The sequence below is a fragment of the Podarcis gaigeae genome, assembly GCF_964106915.1.
Source record: "Podarcis gaigeae genome assembly, chromosome: 9".
Classification (NCBI taxonomy): Eukaryota; Metazoa; Chordata; class Lepidosauria; order Squamata; family Lacertidae; genus Podarcis; species Podarcis gaigeae.
This window is the reverse complement of record NC_139685.1, coordinates 29,667,601-29,685,490: the sequence shown is the minus strand read 5'-3', so window position 1 is coordinate 29,685,490 and position 17,890 is coordinate 29,667,601. Positions and strand designations below refer to the sequence as shown.

The 17,890-nt window shown below is 41.3% G+C and overlaps 1 protein-coding gene across 4 annotated transcripts; it reads right to left on the bottom strand.

The window, feature by feature from the left end:
* Positions 1-3,603: 3,603 nt before the first annotated feature.
* CASP3 (caspase 3) lies at positions 3,604-17,875 on the bottom strand. Of its 4 annotated transcripts, none has more exons than XM_083756017.1 (7): positions 17,732-17,875; positions 14,188-14,269; positions 11,567-11,691; positions 10,460-10,588; positions 9,133-9,308; positions 7,866-7,983; positions 3,604-6,823 (listed from the first exon to the last, which is right to left on the bottom strand). In XM_083756017.1, exons 2-7 carry the CDS (start codon positions 14,259-14,261, stop codon positions 6,597-6,599), a joined length of 849 nt encoding a protein of 282 aa, XP_083612143.1. In that variant the 5' UTR covers positions 14,262-14,269; positions 17,732-17,875; the 3' UTR covers positions 3,604-6,596. The 4 variants fall into 4 exon arrangements, with proteins under 4 accessions (XP_083612143.1, XP_083612144.1, XP_083612145.1 ...); XM_083756018.1 differs by lacking the exon at positions 17,732-17,875 and adding an exon at positions 17,590-17,725; XM_083756019.1 differs by lacking the exon at positions 17,732-17,875 and adding an exon at positions 16,956-17,561.
* Between the last annotated feature and the right edge of the window lie 15 nt (positions 17,876-17,890).

Genomic DNA, 17,890 nt, shown 5'->3' with positions numbered 1-17,890 from the left:
AAGAGAGACTGAATTAAAATACTTCATTTGGAAAAGATATGTGAAAATAAATATGTGAAGGCCCCTCTTAAAGAGTAGGAAGGACTAGATGGCAGAAATAGCTGCAGGCGGTCACTTATAAAAGTATAACAAAATAAAGAAAATGGAAATGTAAGAACAAGAAGCACTCAGGGGTCTAGAAAGAATGTACAGGGGAAACTAATAATCAGGAGCAACAGAATGCAAACATTTCAAAGTTAGATTTTAAAATCAATGCAATGAAGAGAGGAAACCAATGTAAAGGGGTTTAAAAAAAGCAGTATGAGAACGAGCCTTTTCGGTGGTGGCTCCCCTTTTGTTGCTTTCCCTCGGGAGACTCACCTGGCTCCATTGTTACATATCTTCAGGCACCAGGCAAAAACATTATTTATTAGCCAGGGCTTTGGCTTTTAACTATCTGTAGCCTTTTAGAGTGAGTGGGATGCTTTTAATGTATTTCTTCCCTACTTTTAATGTATGTATTTGTGAGTTGCTTTGTAAGTTGCTTTGAGTTGTTATGGCAAAAAAGTGACTAACAATTTAAATAAGTAGAAATAAATAAAAAGGGGGAAATACTGTCATATTTATAAGCCAGATAAATGAAATAAGCTGCAGAGTAAATAGAACAGAGCAAGGCCACATCCACACCATACTGTACATTCTAAATGAATTTAAATCACTTGGCTTCACCCAAAGAATCCTGGGAACTGTAGTTTATCTCTCAGAGAGCTACTATCCATCTGTCTCGAGAGACAATGGAGTGGACCTCTGTGGGTGAAGTCAAACTGCTGTGTCATCAGCACCAAAGGGAACTCCCCAGAGGTCCTGGGCTGCTCAGAAAAACAATGCCACAAATAAATAAAAATGCAAGTATTTATGCTTTCTTTGCTGCAGTTAAGTAAATTTGTATAAATCCTGAAAAGACACTGGACCAGGAAACATTTCTTAACTAACTTTTACTCTGTAGCACCGTTGTGGAAATATTAACTCTGTGTGGGAGACAAGGCTATAACTCATGATTTCTCTGAAGATGTATACCAACCCATGCAAGCGTGGGTGGGAATTATAAGCAGTTCAACCATCTATTTATTAAATGTGAATTTGCAATATTATTGAACAGTTTTAGATTATTTACCTAGATATTAAGGCTACATACACACCATGCATTTACTGGGAACTTTAGTTTACTCCTCACACAGCTACTATTTATGGCACTCTCGACATTCTAAGTTCCCACGATTCTTTGAGAGAAACATGCTTATAATGTATGGTGTGTACACAGATTGCAGCACAGTCCTTTGTATGTTTATTCAGAAATAAATCCCTCTGTAGGACTTATTCCCAAGCAAGTATATATTCTAGATGATACTTCAATCAGGATTTGTTGGGTTCTTCTAGTTTTACATCAGATACTCCTGAGCAGCTTTCAGCCTTGGCAAATTATTTCATTATCTCTAGTGACACCCTGTGGCAATGATCTCATGCCCACATAGCACATTATAATACAGTGGTACCTCCAGTTGTGGATGGGATCCTTTCCGGAGCTCTGGTCAGATCCTGAGGTTTCCACAACCGGAGGGACCACTTCTGCGCATGTGCACAGCATGGTAGAGCGCTTCTGCGCATGCGTGTGTGGCGAAACCGCTTACGTATCCCAAAGGAGATGTAACTGGAGGTGAATGTAAGTAGAGGTACCGCTGTAGTCTGGATTGAGATGATATAGTACTGTACAGTGAAATTCCTTTGGACTATTGCTGGTGTTATTTCTATAATACCATCAGTCTATAGGGAGTTTTACAGCATAACCCAGGAAAAAAGGGACCCCTGTCCCAGGTATACATAATATTTTTATCAAAGCCATGTAAATTCCAGTCGTTGGACTAGCAAAAGTAAATGAAAGTATTTTAGTTGGGTTTACCTTCACTTACATCTGGATTCCAGGATTAAGTCACACATCAAGTAAATAAATGCATCTGGTGGGCCCTATAGCCAACGTTGCTGCAGCCTTGCAGCATGTACCATTAATATGGGCAGTATTGTGTGAAATCAGCTTTCATACACAATTCTAGCCTGCAGTCCTCAGCACGCATACTGGCAGGGAATAAACATCAAACATGGTGGGACTTCGGAATTCATAGGATTGCACTGTAAAGAGACCAGATTAAGAAGTAAAATCAAAGTTGCCATTATACTTAAAATGGATACTGTGTAAAATCTTGGTTGATTCTTCAGGACATAAGGAAATTTAGAAGACTCCTTGGAGAAGTCATTTGGGGATCTGTACTGAAGGGAGGTTGTAAAAAGGTAAAGGGACCCCTGACCATTAGGTCCAGTCGTGACCGACTCTGGGGTTGCGGCACTCATCTCGCTTTATTGGCCGAGGGACCCGGCGTACAGCTTCCGGGTCATGTGGCCAGCAGGACTAAGCTGCTTCTGGCAAACCAGAGCAGCGCACAGAAACGCCGTTTACCTTCCCGCCGGAGCGGTACCTATTTATTTACTTGCACTTTGACATGCTTTCGAACTGCTAGGTGGGCAGGAGCTGGGACCAAGCAACGGGAGCTTACCCCGTCACGGGGATTCGAACCACCAACCTTCTGATCGGCAAGTCCTAGGCTCTGTGGTTTAACCCAGAACTCCTTAATTGGTGTCTGGAGGCAATTTTGGGATGGATGAGGTAGACTTTGCCTTTGATACTTGAGAACTATACTTTAGGACACACCCTGTTGTTGTGACTGTTTCTTTTGAGCAGTTTTTTTTATATTAGATTGCCTTCAGCATAGTGCTAAAGTGAACATTCCATCAACGTATGGGTGGCGCTGTGGGTTAAACCACAGAGCCTAGGACTTGCCGATCAGAAGGTCGGCGGTTCAAATCCCTGTGATGGGGTGAGCTCCCGTTCCTCGGTCCCTGCTCCTGACAACCTAGCAGTTCGAAAGCACATGAGCGCCGCAACCTGAGTCGGCCACGACTGGACCTAATGGTCAGGGGTCCCTTTACCCTTTACTAATGGAACATTCTCCCCCTCTACTCTTTCTGTACACTCCCTGTACCCATTTTTTTTTTGGGGGGGGGTTTTCTCCCAACTTTCCAGGAACAGATATGGGGATGGCACAGGATGCATGTGAGGAGAGAGGGGGGGGGAATCCTGTTTCTTGCACAAGCACTAATCCTTGAGTTAGTACAAATATTTTGTTGAGTTCCACTCGTTGGTCCTGTCATGGCCACAGGTGGGGAAGAAGCAAAGTTGAGAATTTACTGCATGCTGCCTGTTTGTCTTAACCACTGTTTAAGCTATGGTTTAACATGACACGTGAACAATGTCTCTTCTGCCACACTAAATTATAGTGACATTAAAGAGGAACAATACTTTTGAGGCCAACTCATTGCCTGAAATGGAGGTTGCATTGCTGTTAATAGTTCACATCTGTATTTGGCAAGTGTTCTTTAAACTTTACCTGTAGAATATTTTTTTTCTATGTGGGTTAATATGATTATCTATACACTTTAAACAGGACCGAGAAACTGGAACTTGTAAGACGTTCTAAATGTCTAGGTTTTTTAAAATAAAAAAGTAACCAAAGCTAGTTAAACAATGCACATGGTTTATTAGGTTTTCATACAGGAGTTAAGATAGTCACAGTCACACGCATAAATTAATCATATCTAATAATTTAAACCTTTGCCAAAAATCTTGTTTGCAGTGATGGGTAGTTTCAGATATTGCTCTGTATTATTCTTTTTAAAAGATTCATGCCTCTAAGCAAGAGACATAGTAAACTCTTCTGAATAAATTAACTGATTTATTTAGCTGACGATAAGTTCAAATGTATAGAAACTATTGCATATTATGCCATTTGAAGCACACTGCTGTGCTTGCTTCTCAAAGTTCAGAGTTATTTAGCAGGTGGTGAGTAGGTGGATGGATCAAATCCAGGAGCCCCCATGGCTGAATAAGGACACCAAAACTTCAAGAAACATTGAAGTGTGGATCTGTGACTCTATTCCAAAGAGCCATGATATGCACATACACCAGTGAATGCTGTATTCTGTCCCACTTGCTCCCATTTCCTATTTTGCTGTTGGCAAATCTTACATGCATGCAGAACCTATTTCTGCACATTATCTCCCATCTGGATCAAGATAAAAGGTCTCAACCCGAAACATGCACAGCTATCTCAGTTACACTCACAATAATTTCTCCGAGTATTGCAAGCATCACAAGTTCACTAACACAAGCTTTTATCCATGCCTGAAGACATTCACTATCATGTTAATATTGAGCACAACATGCACAGGCACAGCAAGCCTTGGCTCATATGCTCCCTGCATGGCAGAGGAGCTCAGATGCTTTTTCTTCCACTTTTAGTTAGCTGCGGTTTGCTGTGCCATCTAGACCCAGAATTGTGTTTGACATGAACTACGAATAGTTTAATGCAAGCTAGCTTAGTAACCCATGGTTTGAAAGTTGGCATAAGTAACATTAGCTACAAGTTGCCAATTCAGTGATGCAACAAACCCATTAACCGAAAATGGAAGCAAAAGCTTCTAAACTCTTCCTCCTGACCATGTGTGAAGAGGGCAAAGGGAGTGCTTGCAAAAACAAGGCTCACTAAACCTGCTTGTGCGTGTTGTGCAAAACCATGGTTTAGCATAAATTATTAACTACCATGTTGCCTGTACTTACTTATTTGTAAGCCTACTTGAAATCTACAGAAGTTCATATTGAGTGAAGGAGGGTGAATAGCATTACCTATCAAATGTGCACACCTAGAAAGTAATCCAAGATAGTGATCATGATAAGTCCCTGTGGGAAGCCCTGGGTAAAAATAAGAGAAGCAAAACATCATGGTTGGAGTATACTACAGACTGCAATACCAAGGAAGATTGGGGAAACATGTCCTGAAACAAATTACAGATGTTTCAAAGAAGCAATAACGCTTCAAATGCCCTGGTATCTGTGGGAATACAAACTCTGCTAAGCACAGATCATGCAACAAATTTACTGACATGCCTTGCTAAAAACCATCTCTTTCACAATGTGGAGGAAGCAGCGAGGGGTTGGCTATTCTTGACTAGATCTTAACCAGCAGGGAAGTGGTGAGAACTTCAGGGGGGAAAGTAACTACTGTACGTAATGATGACATTACATATGGAAAGGTGGAAGAAAGTGTAGCAAAACTTGAACCTTTCATTTCAGGAAAGATGTTTTTCATGGTATCAGAGAAATACTAGGTGGGATTCCATAGCTAGATATAGTACTGAGGGAAAGAGCCCCAGACAGGCACAAGTTGGGTGGTTGTTGATTTTTAAAAAAGGAGTTACAATCACTAACGATTCTGGAGGAGAAAGAAAAATGGCAGATGTCTTAAAAAAAAAAAAAAAGACAATGTAGCTGCACAAAAAGCTGAGTAATAAGCTGAAAATAGAAGCAACCTTCAAAAAAAGGGGGAAGGAAGGGCAGGTCACCAGGGACACGTAGCCCAGACTTGTAAGAGCCATGTCAAGAAAGCTAAGAATGAGCCAATGCGGGCAGGACACTAAGTTGTATGAAGAAAGTAGTTAAGAATCTGCATGCTAGAAAGGGCCGAAGAAATATTTTACTTCGAGCTGAAGATGAACTTCTATTTTACATACTAGCTTCTAAGTCTTAGTATTTTAAAACATGCTGCTTTTTAAAAAAAGGAATCAGAATCAGGATTGGGAAATGGGACATGCATTTTTCATATACTTCTTATCATCAAATAGAATATATAAATAAAACTAAGAACCACAAAAATGTGTTTAGGAGCAGGCTGAATTTATACTCTTCACAAACTACCACTTGCACAACACTCCTGCCTAAACTGAAATGTGAATGCAAGCATGCAAAACTGCTTTAAGGCCTGGATCCAGTAAGGATCAGCGTTCCAAGAACCATTTGCCATCTATTAGAAAAGGAGCACCTCTTTAAAAAAAGAAAAAAATCTTAAGGTATTCTATAGTGGTCAAAAAGCTTTGAAAAGGCTCAAAAAGCATTTCATATAGCCATTTCTAAAAGGCTGAAGAACTACCTCACAAGTTTGACTGTGCTACATGATTGTATATGAAAGATAATAGTTTAGCCCTTACACCATATTGAAAAACTGCACTCTTGTGTCATGACATTAATTTCTACAATTCTAATGGTATTGACTTGGGGGGGGGGTACCATTTCTATCAACAGTTTGCTTTCAGATAAATAACCCCAGGATTGGGCTGCAACAGTTACCAAAGTTAACTAAAAGTAACCTTTTACTGCTCTTCAGTCTGCGGTAACCGATACTTTATTTTGACAGTAATAGTTGATCTCTTCCTTCAATCTATTTTAGCAATGAGGTTAGAGCATATCTGCAAATCTACATATATTTTCATTTTCCAAACTAGAATTTCTGAACTAGCAAGTGATCCCACTATTCTAGTGATTGTAGTAATCCACTCCATAGGTCATAACATTTCAATACAACCTATGTATTAGAGACTGGACATCGGGTCAAGAGTTAAAAATGATATAAAACGCTAGTGCTCTTCTGCTAGCTTTCACATCACAGTGTAGGAAGCTAGTGAGGAAAATAAAAATCTTTTGTGAGCATAGACACAATACAAGGGATCTGCTTCTTTCCGTGGAAGTCTGGTCTGTTTGAATAAGAACTGAATTCTGCAACCTTGCGATTTACACGTGTCAGAATTTGCATAAGTTCAAGTTTTGTAGCATGCTGTTTCAGCATCCCGCACAGTGATTGTATAAACCAGGAGCCATCTGATGAGTTCCTCCAAGAGTAGTAGCCTATAAGGAAAAAAAATGAATTGAATAAAATATAATGTTCTTCAAAATGAGACTACAAAAGCTAATCATGTTTGAGAATCAGAATTGGGAGGGACCCCAGGATCATCTAGTCCATGCAATGCAGGAATCTTACTTTTATTAAACTGATTAAGGTTCACAATCACCCCACCACAACTAGATAACTTTGCCCCAGAACAAGGGTGTTCATTCAGTTTAGTAAAGGGCTTCACATTAATCTCATTCAACTTTTATTTGTCCTGCTGTTAAGCCTACCGCCCCTTAGTCTCAAATATTCCCCAAGAGAAGTGTTGAGATTAAAAAACCATCTTCATACATGGCCATGTTGATTTGGAGATATTTTCCACTTAGGCTATCTAGCTAGTGCATGCGGGTTGATGGGCCAGTAACATTTCTGTACATGAAATGGTTTTACAAAAGGAGAGAGAAGTATTCAGGAACCTTTGTTGGACTAGGACATGGGTCGACAAACTAAGGCCCGTGGGCCGGATCAGGCCCCATTGCCTTCTGGATCCGGCCCGCGGAGGGTCCGGGAATTGCCGCGTGGGATCGCCAGCGCGCGTGTTCTTTCCCTCTCCCTCACACGGTGCTGCCGGTGCTGCCGCCTCCTCCTCCCCTCCTACTGGCTTTTCCCCACACTGCCTAGAGGAGTAAGGGGGCTGGGCTTTATTGATGCCAGCAGCAGCAGTGCTCAAGCGGCCCACCATTTTAAGCAGCCCCTCTCCGGACCCCTTTCATGCGCCACTCATCGTCCCTCCACCGCCGCCAGCCCTGCCGCTCGCAAGACACAGGTAAGCAGCCACAAGGCGCTCGTCCGGTGCTGTGGAGAAGGGAGGGGAGAGTCGGGGGGGGGATGTCTTACAGTCCAGCACCCCACAAGGTCTGAGGGACAGTGGACCAGCCCCCTGGTGATAAAGCTTGCTGACCCCTGGATTAGGAGATGCATTAAATAAAAAGTTATAAAGCCATCAAGCCATCGATTTATTTTGACCACAAGGCTGCATCTTTTATTCATTTATCTTACCAGGAGCAGTTGAATAGGCATATAGGAAGTCGGCTTCTACAGGTATTTTCTGACATGTGCTTTCATCCGTGCCACTGTCTGTTTCAATACCAGAATCAAGATCTGTTCCTCTACAAGCCTACACAAAGGAAGACAGAAGAGTAAATGCTAGCCAGAAATATTACCATTATTGGCTCACTGAAAATGGCAACAGTCGGATACAAATGAACACAAACAAGGAATAAGAGGACTTGTTTATGCACACCTTGAAAGGGGAGGCATGCTAATCTTGATGAGGTATGAGTTTCAAGTTGAACTTTGCAGTTTTGTGACATGGAAAAGCCGTTCTGAGTCAGAGAAGAAGTTCACAGCACTTTTAGAGCACTCTGCTAAAACTGTGGTCACAGGTGAGAAAACCACCAACCTAAACTGAAACAGTAAGAAATGCTTTTCTGAATTGGTTATGGTTTAGAGGCATTGGTCAAATGCTTAGTTTTGGCCATTTTAGTTTCTCAATGAAAGCCCTGACGAATGGTTCCAAAGGATGTTCAAGTAGACAAGCTTTTACTAATTAGTATAAAGCAGGTTCCCTCAACCTCGGCCCTCCAGATGTTTTTGGCCTACAACTCCCATGAACCCTAGCTAGCAGGACCAGTGGTCAGGGATGATGGGAATTGTAGTCTCAAAACATCTGGAGGGCTGAGGTTGAGGAAGCCTGGCATAAAGTAATGTGTTCTCACTATTAATGCATTATTCTGTAGGAGACCTAAAATTAAATGACAGATGCAAAATCATCATACTGATCTCATTTCCTAATGAAAATAAACAGGGATCGTGGCATTTGGGGCAGTTCTCTTGTTTTCCATCTGTTTACCATAGACAAAAAAAGCAGGGAACTTAAAGAATAATTCTTAGCAGCTGCCCCACAACTATGATCCTAGTGCCTAAGCTTGTGCATTTTCAAAAATCACTGTTAAGATTCCTTTTGGGTTTCAATGCCCAGTTTTAAGGAAGAGAATTTTTAGTTTTTGTTTTTTTTATATTGCTGCTATCCTCTCTAAGCAGTAGGAATGGTATGGAAACTGAAATATTAACACTGCTAGAAAGCAAAAAAATTAACACTACCAGACACACTGGATATATTTTATATTCCCAGAAATGTAACCATAGATCTTATGCTTATAGAATAATGCAGACATAACATTTCCTTTTATCTTTGAGAAACTTTTTTTTTTTTTTAAATGAAAGTCTTCACAGTATTGTCATCTGTTCAATTTTGCACAATTACCTGAATAAAGAAGAGCTTCGGCTTTCCTGCCAAGGACTTGCATCTGTCTCCTCTGAAGAGACTTGTTAACATTTTTAGCTCCAGAGGACCATCTGTACCATAGATGAGTCCATCCTCTCCATGGCTTAACAAAACACAAACAAAACTGCTTCTCTTGTTGTGATCATCCTTGGCAGCTTCAAAAAACCCAGGTGGAGGGAAAACATTGTTTAAGTATTCAGAAATTCCAAATACTTATTTGACATTTTTTCAACAAGAAACTTTTAGGCAATAGCAAAACTTCAAGCACAATAATGCTTCCCTCAAACGAACAAATAGACAAAGTGAGACAAGCATTGTCGATCATATAGCTTCTTTGGGATAAGCAGCATAGTAACAGGATAATTTAACGTTCCTATGAATTTGTGGCAACTGTAAGGCTACCTTAGGCTTGAATGCAGTTACATTCTCCCCAACGTTGCCCTGCTCTTGCCATACTAATATCTGAAGGATAAATCCTGCTGATATGCCATAGAATCCTTTTTATAGGTAGGAGGCAGTGACAGCAGTTATTAGCAGGCTTATTATATAAATGAGCATTGAAAAGAATCTTATTAAAGCAAATAGTAGTGTGGGAGAGCATTATAAGTGGAAATATTTAAAGTAAGTTGGGTCTGACAAATGAAAGGGTAACAAAATCAGGACTGAAAGTGGCTTCTATTCTAGAATGAGCTTAGTGTCTAGACTGAAATATTTTCCTGAGTGAAGAATATATATCTTGACATTCCTAATTAGGAAGGAATATTTTTAGTTGCCAGTTCAGACTCTGAAGTTATCCAAGTTAGAAATACCAATTACACTGCTTAAGGCTTAAGCAAAATTAAAATATAATTTTAAAATCTTAACCTAAGAAGAGTTCATGAAAGCAGACACGGAGGTGGATTGTATTCAGTACCTGGGGCACAACTTCCAAACCTTGTTGCTGGGCCTGCAAACACATTGTTCCATGATGGACCTGGTCCACATATGCATTCCCTCAAGGTGGTCAATTCTGATCTCCAGCTGTTGAGGGGACTGTATCTAGACTTGCCCATTTCCAACAGATGACTTAAGACTGTCAGAGCAGACTTTTTGATGGTAATCTATGCTTTCAGATCCTCCTCCTCAATGGTGCGCATGCAGCCTGCTGCTACACAAAGGGACCCTTAACCCTTCTGCCACACCAGGTGTTCTAATTATTATTTAATATCCAGGTTCCTCATTGCTAAGAAGAGTGGACAACACAAAAACCCAAGAGTTTATATTTCGGCACAACAGGCAATACATCACCCACCAAATCACCACTTACCATTATGCAAAACTTCAATAATCTCCTTACATGTAAGGTCATTATAAGGCTTGACTGTGTACCCCAAGGTCCTGAATGTGTCTACAACATGTGCAGCATCGGCATCTGTACCAGATCGATATGCCATCCCTTTAGATAAAAAAGAAAATAAGTTGCATTGACTTAATTTTTGAAAACAGTGTATGCCGCAGGCAAATTCTGCTCAGTTATATGAAAATAAAATATGGGAAAGCACAGCTGGAGCCTGAAGACTTGTTCCTATATGAAATATATCAGGATTTATGGAAGACATTCCACCCTGTAAACACAGAAAGAATGGAAACAATGGGTGCACTGGTTTTATTGCAGATGAACAAGTGAACTTGGCATCACCCACTCATCCATGGACCAAGCTTGTATATAAGTAAAACATGCATAGAAAAAACCTTGTGCAGTCGTACCTCGGAAGCTGAACAGAATCCCTTCCGGAAGTCCGTTCGACTTTCAAAACATTCGGAAACCAAAGCACCGGTTCTGATTGGCTCCAGGAAGCTCCTGCAGCCAATCAGAAGCCACGGAAGCCCCATCAGACATTCGGGTTCCAAAGAACGTTCGCAAATTGGAACATTCACTTCCGGGTTTGCGGCGTTCGGGAGCCAAAACGTTAGACCCGCAGAGCGTTCGGGATCTAAGGTACGATTGTATCGAGCTTGGGAGGAAAAGGAACAATATTGTCAGGCTTCATTTAGGTGTAATGATGTCACCTGTGTGCTTAAAGCACAGTGTTGCTATTTAGAAGGGGTGTTGGAAATCTGTGGCCCTCCACATGTTTTGAGACTAGAACTCCCATCGTCTCTGACAAATGGTCATGCTGCCTGGAGCTGATGGAAGTTGGGAGGCCAACATCTGGGAGGCCACAAGTTCCTCTCTCCTGATATTAAGACCAACAGCTCTCTCCTATGCAGATTCAGGCATGTTTGAACTTACGGACTTCCTTAAGCATACAACAGCCAACTTTGAAAAAGACTAAGCAGTAGATATATTTCACTTTTGACAGTTTAAAGCAGGTTACAGGGAGGGAAGCCTTACCAGCAGGGGGAGAAAGTTTTTTTTTAAAAAAAAAATTACCAGTAGCTGGATGGAAGTTTTTATTGTTGACTAAAAGACACATTCCCATTTCAGGGTGATCCATTCTGTAACTCTCATCTGCCGGTATGACAGAGTCCACAGATTTGCTAATAGGTATGCTCTTCCTAAGGAAAAAAATAAAACACAATGTAAAACTAAACTCTCTCTCTCAAATTTTCAATTTTCTGATCCTGAATTTAAAAAGCAGACTGAGGCTACAATCCTACACACATTTGCCTACAAATAAGTCCAAATGAATTCAAAAGAACTTCTGAGTTTGCATGTATACAATTATACTGCAAATTTGATATCTTTTGGATTTTGCACAAGTTCAGAACAACATGAATGTTAATGCTGAATGAGAAATTGCTAGCAAAACAACAACAACCTAGTTATAAACAGTTCCCTCAAATATCCACTATTAAATAAATACAATGGAACAAAGAAAATATTTCATGTTTTTATTACAGTGGTACCTTGGGTTACATACGCTTCAGGTTACATACGCTTCAGGTTATACACTCCGCTAACCCAGAAATAGTGCTTCAGGTTAAGAACTTTGCCTCAGGGTAAGAACAGAGATTGTGCTCTGGCGGCGCGGCGGCAGTAGGAGGCCCCATTAGCTAAAGTGGTCTTCAGGTTAAGAACAGTTTCAGGTTAAGAACAGACCTCCGGAACGAATTAAGTACTTAACCCGAGGTACCACTGTACTATTAGATGGACTGGATAATTGAGAACAGATGTGATCCTTTGAGCACATGAAATAGATTAATGAGATGTAAACTCTCCCCTGCACTGCTGAGCTGAATTCAAGATGTTTGGGATGAAATAAATATGACAGAACCATAGTAGGAAGAATGAGAGAAATGTGCAAAGATTTTTCACACAAGAAGCTCAAAAGAGGTTTTATGACTGCAAGACCTCCATTGAGCATTTTGTATTCACCTTCTATACAGCAATACTGCTATTACCGTTATTATTAGTTAATGTGTTAACTGCCCTTCAACAACATATCCCTGGGCAGGTTACAGCAATTTAAGCTTAAGAATTAAAACCGATTATAGTCACAGGAATAGGGTCTAACATCATAGCTATGCAATATAAACCACGTAAGAGGGGATCAAATTGGCCCTTAGTCGTTTTTGTATTAAATCTGAGAGGAACAACAGTAGTCCTTGAAAAGTACAAGTGAATTTTAAAAATAAGCTTTTGAGTGCTTTTTAAAAGTGGGATGGTGAAGAAAGCAGTATACACCAAGTGAGGATCCTATGAACAGATCTCAAAATGACTAAAGTTACAAGAGTTTTTAGCCTTAATTCTGTGAATTTATTCGCATAGTCTCTCTTACAGACCTCATTATGCATGGATTTTACAATAAAATATGAAGCACAACAATACAAAAGGGCAGGCAAGGTCTCTGAAAACATGTTGTTTTGGCACACAGCTGATTATAGTCGTACCTTGGTTGTCAAAGGCCTTGGTACTCGGACGTTTTGGCTCCCAAACGCCACAAACCCAGAAGTGAGTGTTCTGGTTTGCGAACGTTTTTCTGAAGCCGAATGTCCAACACAGCTTCTGATTTGAGTGCAAGAAGGTCCTGCAGCCAATCAGAAGCCATGCCTTGGTTTTCGAACAGTTTCAGGAGCCGAATGGACTCTGTGAACAGATTAAGTTTGTCAACCAAAGTACAACTGTACATGAGCACATCTCCTGTGTATGCTTTTTCTTTGGAGCAATCTTCTAGTTACAAGAGCAACTAATAGTCCTAACACCAAAAACATACTGGGACATATTCAGCTAATAAGCTGTGATTCCTGAATTGCAAAGGTTTGAACTAGATTACCCTTGGGGTCCCTTCCGATTCTACAATTCTATGATGCTATGACATGGCTGTGCAAGCAGAAGCCAACACAACAGGACTTCCCCTTCTCCTTCTGCAAATATGCTCTGAGATAGGGGACAACCTCCAGAACAGCATGTGTGGAAGATGAGGGGAGAATGTGATGTAGGAGAAGAGGGACTGGAATGGTCTCATTAGTGCTACACTGAATGAAATCCACTGATTATTTGTGATTACAGTGGTACCTCGGGTTAATAGTACTTAAACTGAAGCACTATTTCTAGGTTAGCGGAGTCTGTAACCTACCTGAAGTGTATGTAACCCGAGGTACCACTGTAATTGAGAGCTCATCTGCATTTCCCTCAATGATTACACCATCAATGCATTATTAATTAAAAATTGGAGTCCTAGTTGTTTAATACACTTGTTTTCTTGATTACTCGCCTTTCTCAACTTATTCAAGTGGCATTCCTAAGATTGGTACCCTTCTTGTATTTTACTCTCATTTTTGCATACGATTAAGTCCAGGGAGTTGCTGCATTTTCACTGCTGTTTGCTTGCCTTGTCTTTCCATGTATGATAATGGCTAATGGCAAGGAGGAGTCACAACTCACCATCAGTTGGTGCCAGGCCCATGGGAGGAATGGGTATATTATGGGGTGGACACTCCATATATTTTGAGGGAGATCTAAACTAAAGCCGAAGCCTACAGTGGCTAGAAGAGAAGAAAAAGACCACCACAAAGAACCAACCGACACCAATAGCCAAAATCCCCACTTACCCTTCAGAACCAGGGATTTTTTTTGCATCTGTCACAGTTTGTGAGGATTTCATAATATGGTTTATGTCTGCCATAGTTGTTTCTGTAAACAAAGGATAAAGTGTTATCATCAGAATTTTTTAATGCCAATCAATGCAAGGAGAAAGCAAAGCTTCTGGAAAATAAAATTGTGGCCTCCCATGTATCAAGAGAACAGATAAAGAAAAATTAAAAATGAGCTGCCCCCAACTTCCCTCAGACAAGGAGAATATAACCCTGAGGCATAATTATTCTGAAGGAGCACAAATTTAGCTGAAAGCTAGGCATTTTTAATAAACCCACTAAGGGGAAATGCAAACGGGTAGTTTATAGCAATTTACAACACTTGGCTACCTGTTCAGGTTTAAAGTCAAATACAGGGTAAAAAAAATACTGCTTCAAAAATAACTTTATACAGTGGTACCTCGGGTTACATACGCTTCAGGTTACATACGCTTCAGGTTACACACTCCGCTAACCCCGAAATAGTGCTTCAGGTTAAGAACTTTGCTTTAGGATAAGAACAGAGATCGTGCTCTGGCGGTGCGGCGGCAGCAGGAGGCCCCATTAGCTAAAGTGGTCTTCAGGTTAAGAACAGTTTCAGGTTAAGAACAGACCCCCAGAACGAATTAAGTACTTAACCCGAGGTACCACTGTACTATTAGATAGACTGGATAATTGAGAACAGATCTGAACAAATTAAGTACTTAACCCAAGGTACCACCGTACCTGAAAATCAACAGTCTGTTAAAATTAAGCAACTTGGCCACAAAAAGATCCATCCATCAGCAGACATCTGTTTTGATTTTGTGCAGTCAGACATATGCTCTGTCACTGACGGTTTGTTTCTTTTCCACAACACCAATGCTAACGCACTGAAGCATCGAAGCTCTTGGGAGGACAACACAGTTACTAGCTAGCTTCACCGGAGTACTAAAGCATTACCTCATCTTGGTTAGCTAATGCATTGATGTCATATTCTGTCAAGCAGAATATACATCTCTCTTGGGAGGATGATCTCATTCTACAAAGGATGAAAGAAAGGCTTCTAGGAAAGTTAACAGATATTCTGCTTTGAAGTTCCTCCTCCCTTAGGTAAGAAATATTTTAAAGGGCACATGAAGTTATGAGGCTTCTAGGAAAAGTCAGTAACAATACAGCTGACATGATTGGACTTTTTACCCATTACATGTGGGATCATTATAGAATCATGAAATTCTACAGTTGACCATGAGGATCATCTAGTCCAGCTGCCTGCAATGCAGGAATCTTTTGTCCAATGTGGGGCTCAAACCCAGCCTATAGGTGTGTGTATACACACCTTTCTGACTTTAATGTGGCTGGAATGAAGCCAACCGTGCAAAGATAAGAGTCACTTTCATTGCTCCATCTATTTTTTGCCTCTGGTCCTGCTCACCACTAACATGGTAGGCTCACAAGACATTCCCATAATCAGAAGTTGTTGCAATGGGATCTGCTCAAAATGTGTTGCTGTGAAAGCCTATGACAAAAGTGGCTACTATGCATCACATAAAAGCCCTTTCACTAGTTGTTGGCTATGGTGCCTTTTCTACCATTTGCTACTTGATGCAATAATCACAAAAGGAAACTGCCATCTAGATGCAACCTAAATTGATCTGCACGTTTTCACATGTCAATTGCTCATAACGAGCTTTATTTCTACATATATCTGTTTATGTTGACTTAGCCACAAACATTATAAATATGGAAAATGTTTTCTGGAGCTCTTGACACTAGTGACTTGACACTAGTGACTTTCATAGACTTGACTGAGAACATAGATAAGCAAAACTGGCTAGCCTATTATTGTGAAAACTGTACTACTCCTCTTTAACCTTGTTTATCAATCCATACACTCTTATTTTCACTTTTAACAGGAAGATACAAGCACAAGGCTGAAAAGATCTAGGTGCCTATCTGCAACTGTCAGTATAGCGCCATAGTGGGTCATTCCTCCTTGGGAAACTGACAAGGTTAATTCCGAATAAAGTTTAGTTTCTAGTACAGAGCGGTTAGTGCTGATGACATTAAAACAACAATGTTTTCCTTTGTTGGAAAATAATCTTTTGACTCTCATGGACTTTGTTTTCCTCCTTTTTTGAGAAAAAAGGTGCTGCTGCTTTATGATTGTGAGAGTTCACATTAATATTCAATTGCTTTAGTCTCAAGCTTTCCAATTTCTCCATCCGCAGGCCAACTGACTAATTCTTAAGTTACCACTGAAATTTTACATAAAGCCAAAATCATATTGATTTTGGTAGTTCTTCCTTGGGTAATAATTATCACCAGATTTTGTTCAAAATGAAATTCAAAAATTCCTCCTCAGGCAAAACACCAATTTCAAGGGAAATCTAAAGCATTCCTGCAAGACTGGCAACGTTTTCCAGATACTGTTGTAGTAATTTTTTGTTAAGACTGACAGCATAATTTCATATATTAATCTAAGCCATTTGAGTGAGGATTAGTTCATGGGTAATGCTGCCATGAAGTCTTTCGTGGAAGGGTGATAAATTACTATGTTCCCATCTTGGTCTCCAAGCAAAACCTATGACAGGAAAAACTCAGGTTTTAAAACTGGCAAGATTGCTAACTACAGAAACAGACAAGATGGCATTATTAAGCAAGCCTTTTGATATGCCAAGTGCAGCATACACAATTATCACAAATTTTAATTGCGATTCAAATTAAACCAAAGTAGTTTAGCTACCATCCCCTACTTCGGTACTCACAAACAAGATTATAGTCCTTCCCTTCTGCAGAAACTAGCATACTAATGGGTGTTTGGGGAGTGGTGTTTGTTTTTTTAAGCACTACTTCACTAATTCTTTCATAGAAGGATGCCACATGTCTGATGAGCTGAAAGAATATTAGAACAAAAACAACAGACAGTGAAGGGGAGATTTCTCAACTCTACCACCAAGCCACATGTGTGTGTGTGTGTGGGGGGTGTTCAGAGAAAACTTGCTGCATGCTGCTGAAGTAAGATCTCTCGGTCTGCTTCCGCTCTGTAAAAAAAAGAAGAGAGAGCGGGTCCCCTCTTGTTTGCAGCTCAGCGAACAGTGGGCTGGATTCAGACCTGCCAGCTCCTCGCCTGGTTCCTAAATAAGAGGCTCGAGGGCATCCGTGATCCGCGCCTCAGATGCGCTGGGACGTAAAGAAGTAGGAACAATAAGCAACTATGGCGCCGAGCAGCTGCAACAGCAGCAGGGGCTGCCGGAGGAAGGGGGAAAGCCGAGCAGGAGAGAGGCTGGGGGGGGGGGGCGGGCGGGCGTGGGAAGGCGGGCGCGGACCGGGCTTCCCACGCAGGTGGGGCTCGGCTGGGGAAGCAACAGTTTCCCGCAGAGAAACTTTTCTTTGTTTTACCTTTGCCGTCTGCTTTCCCCGCGCGCTTCCTGCTATCAAAACAAGGAGCGCCACGCCGGGCGGGGAGGGCGCCTGCAGCCAGGCTGGCTAGCTTCCCTGAGGGGGGAGAAAAAGCAGCCTGGGCGAGCCGCGGGCTACTGACCTCGGACCCCTCCTCCGCCTCCTTCTTCGGTGCTGCTGCGGTTGCCCGTTTCCCTCTTTGGACCCAAGTGCCTGGCGGAGCGCGCTCCCTCTTTCCGCCGCACTTTGCTCCTTCGCTCCGTCTCCCACCCCTCAGCCCCGCCCCAAGAGGAGGAGGAGG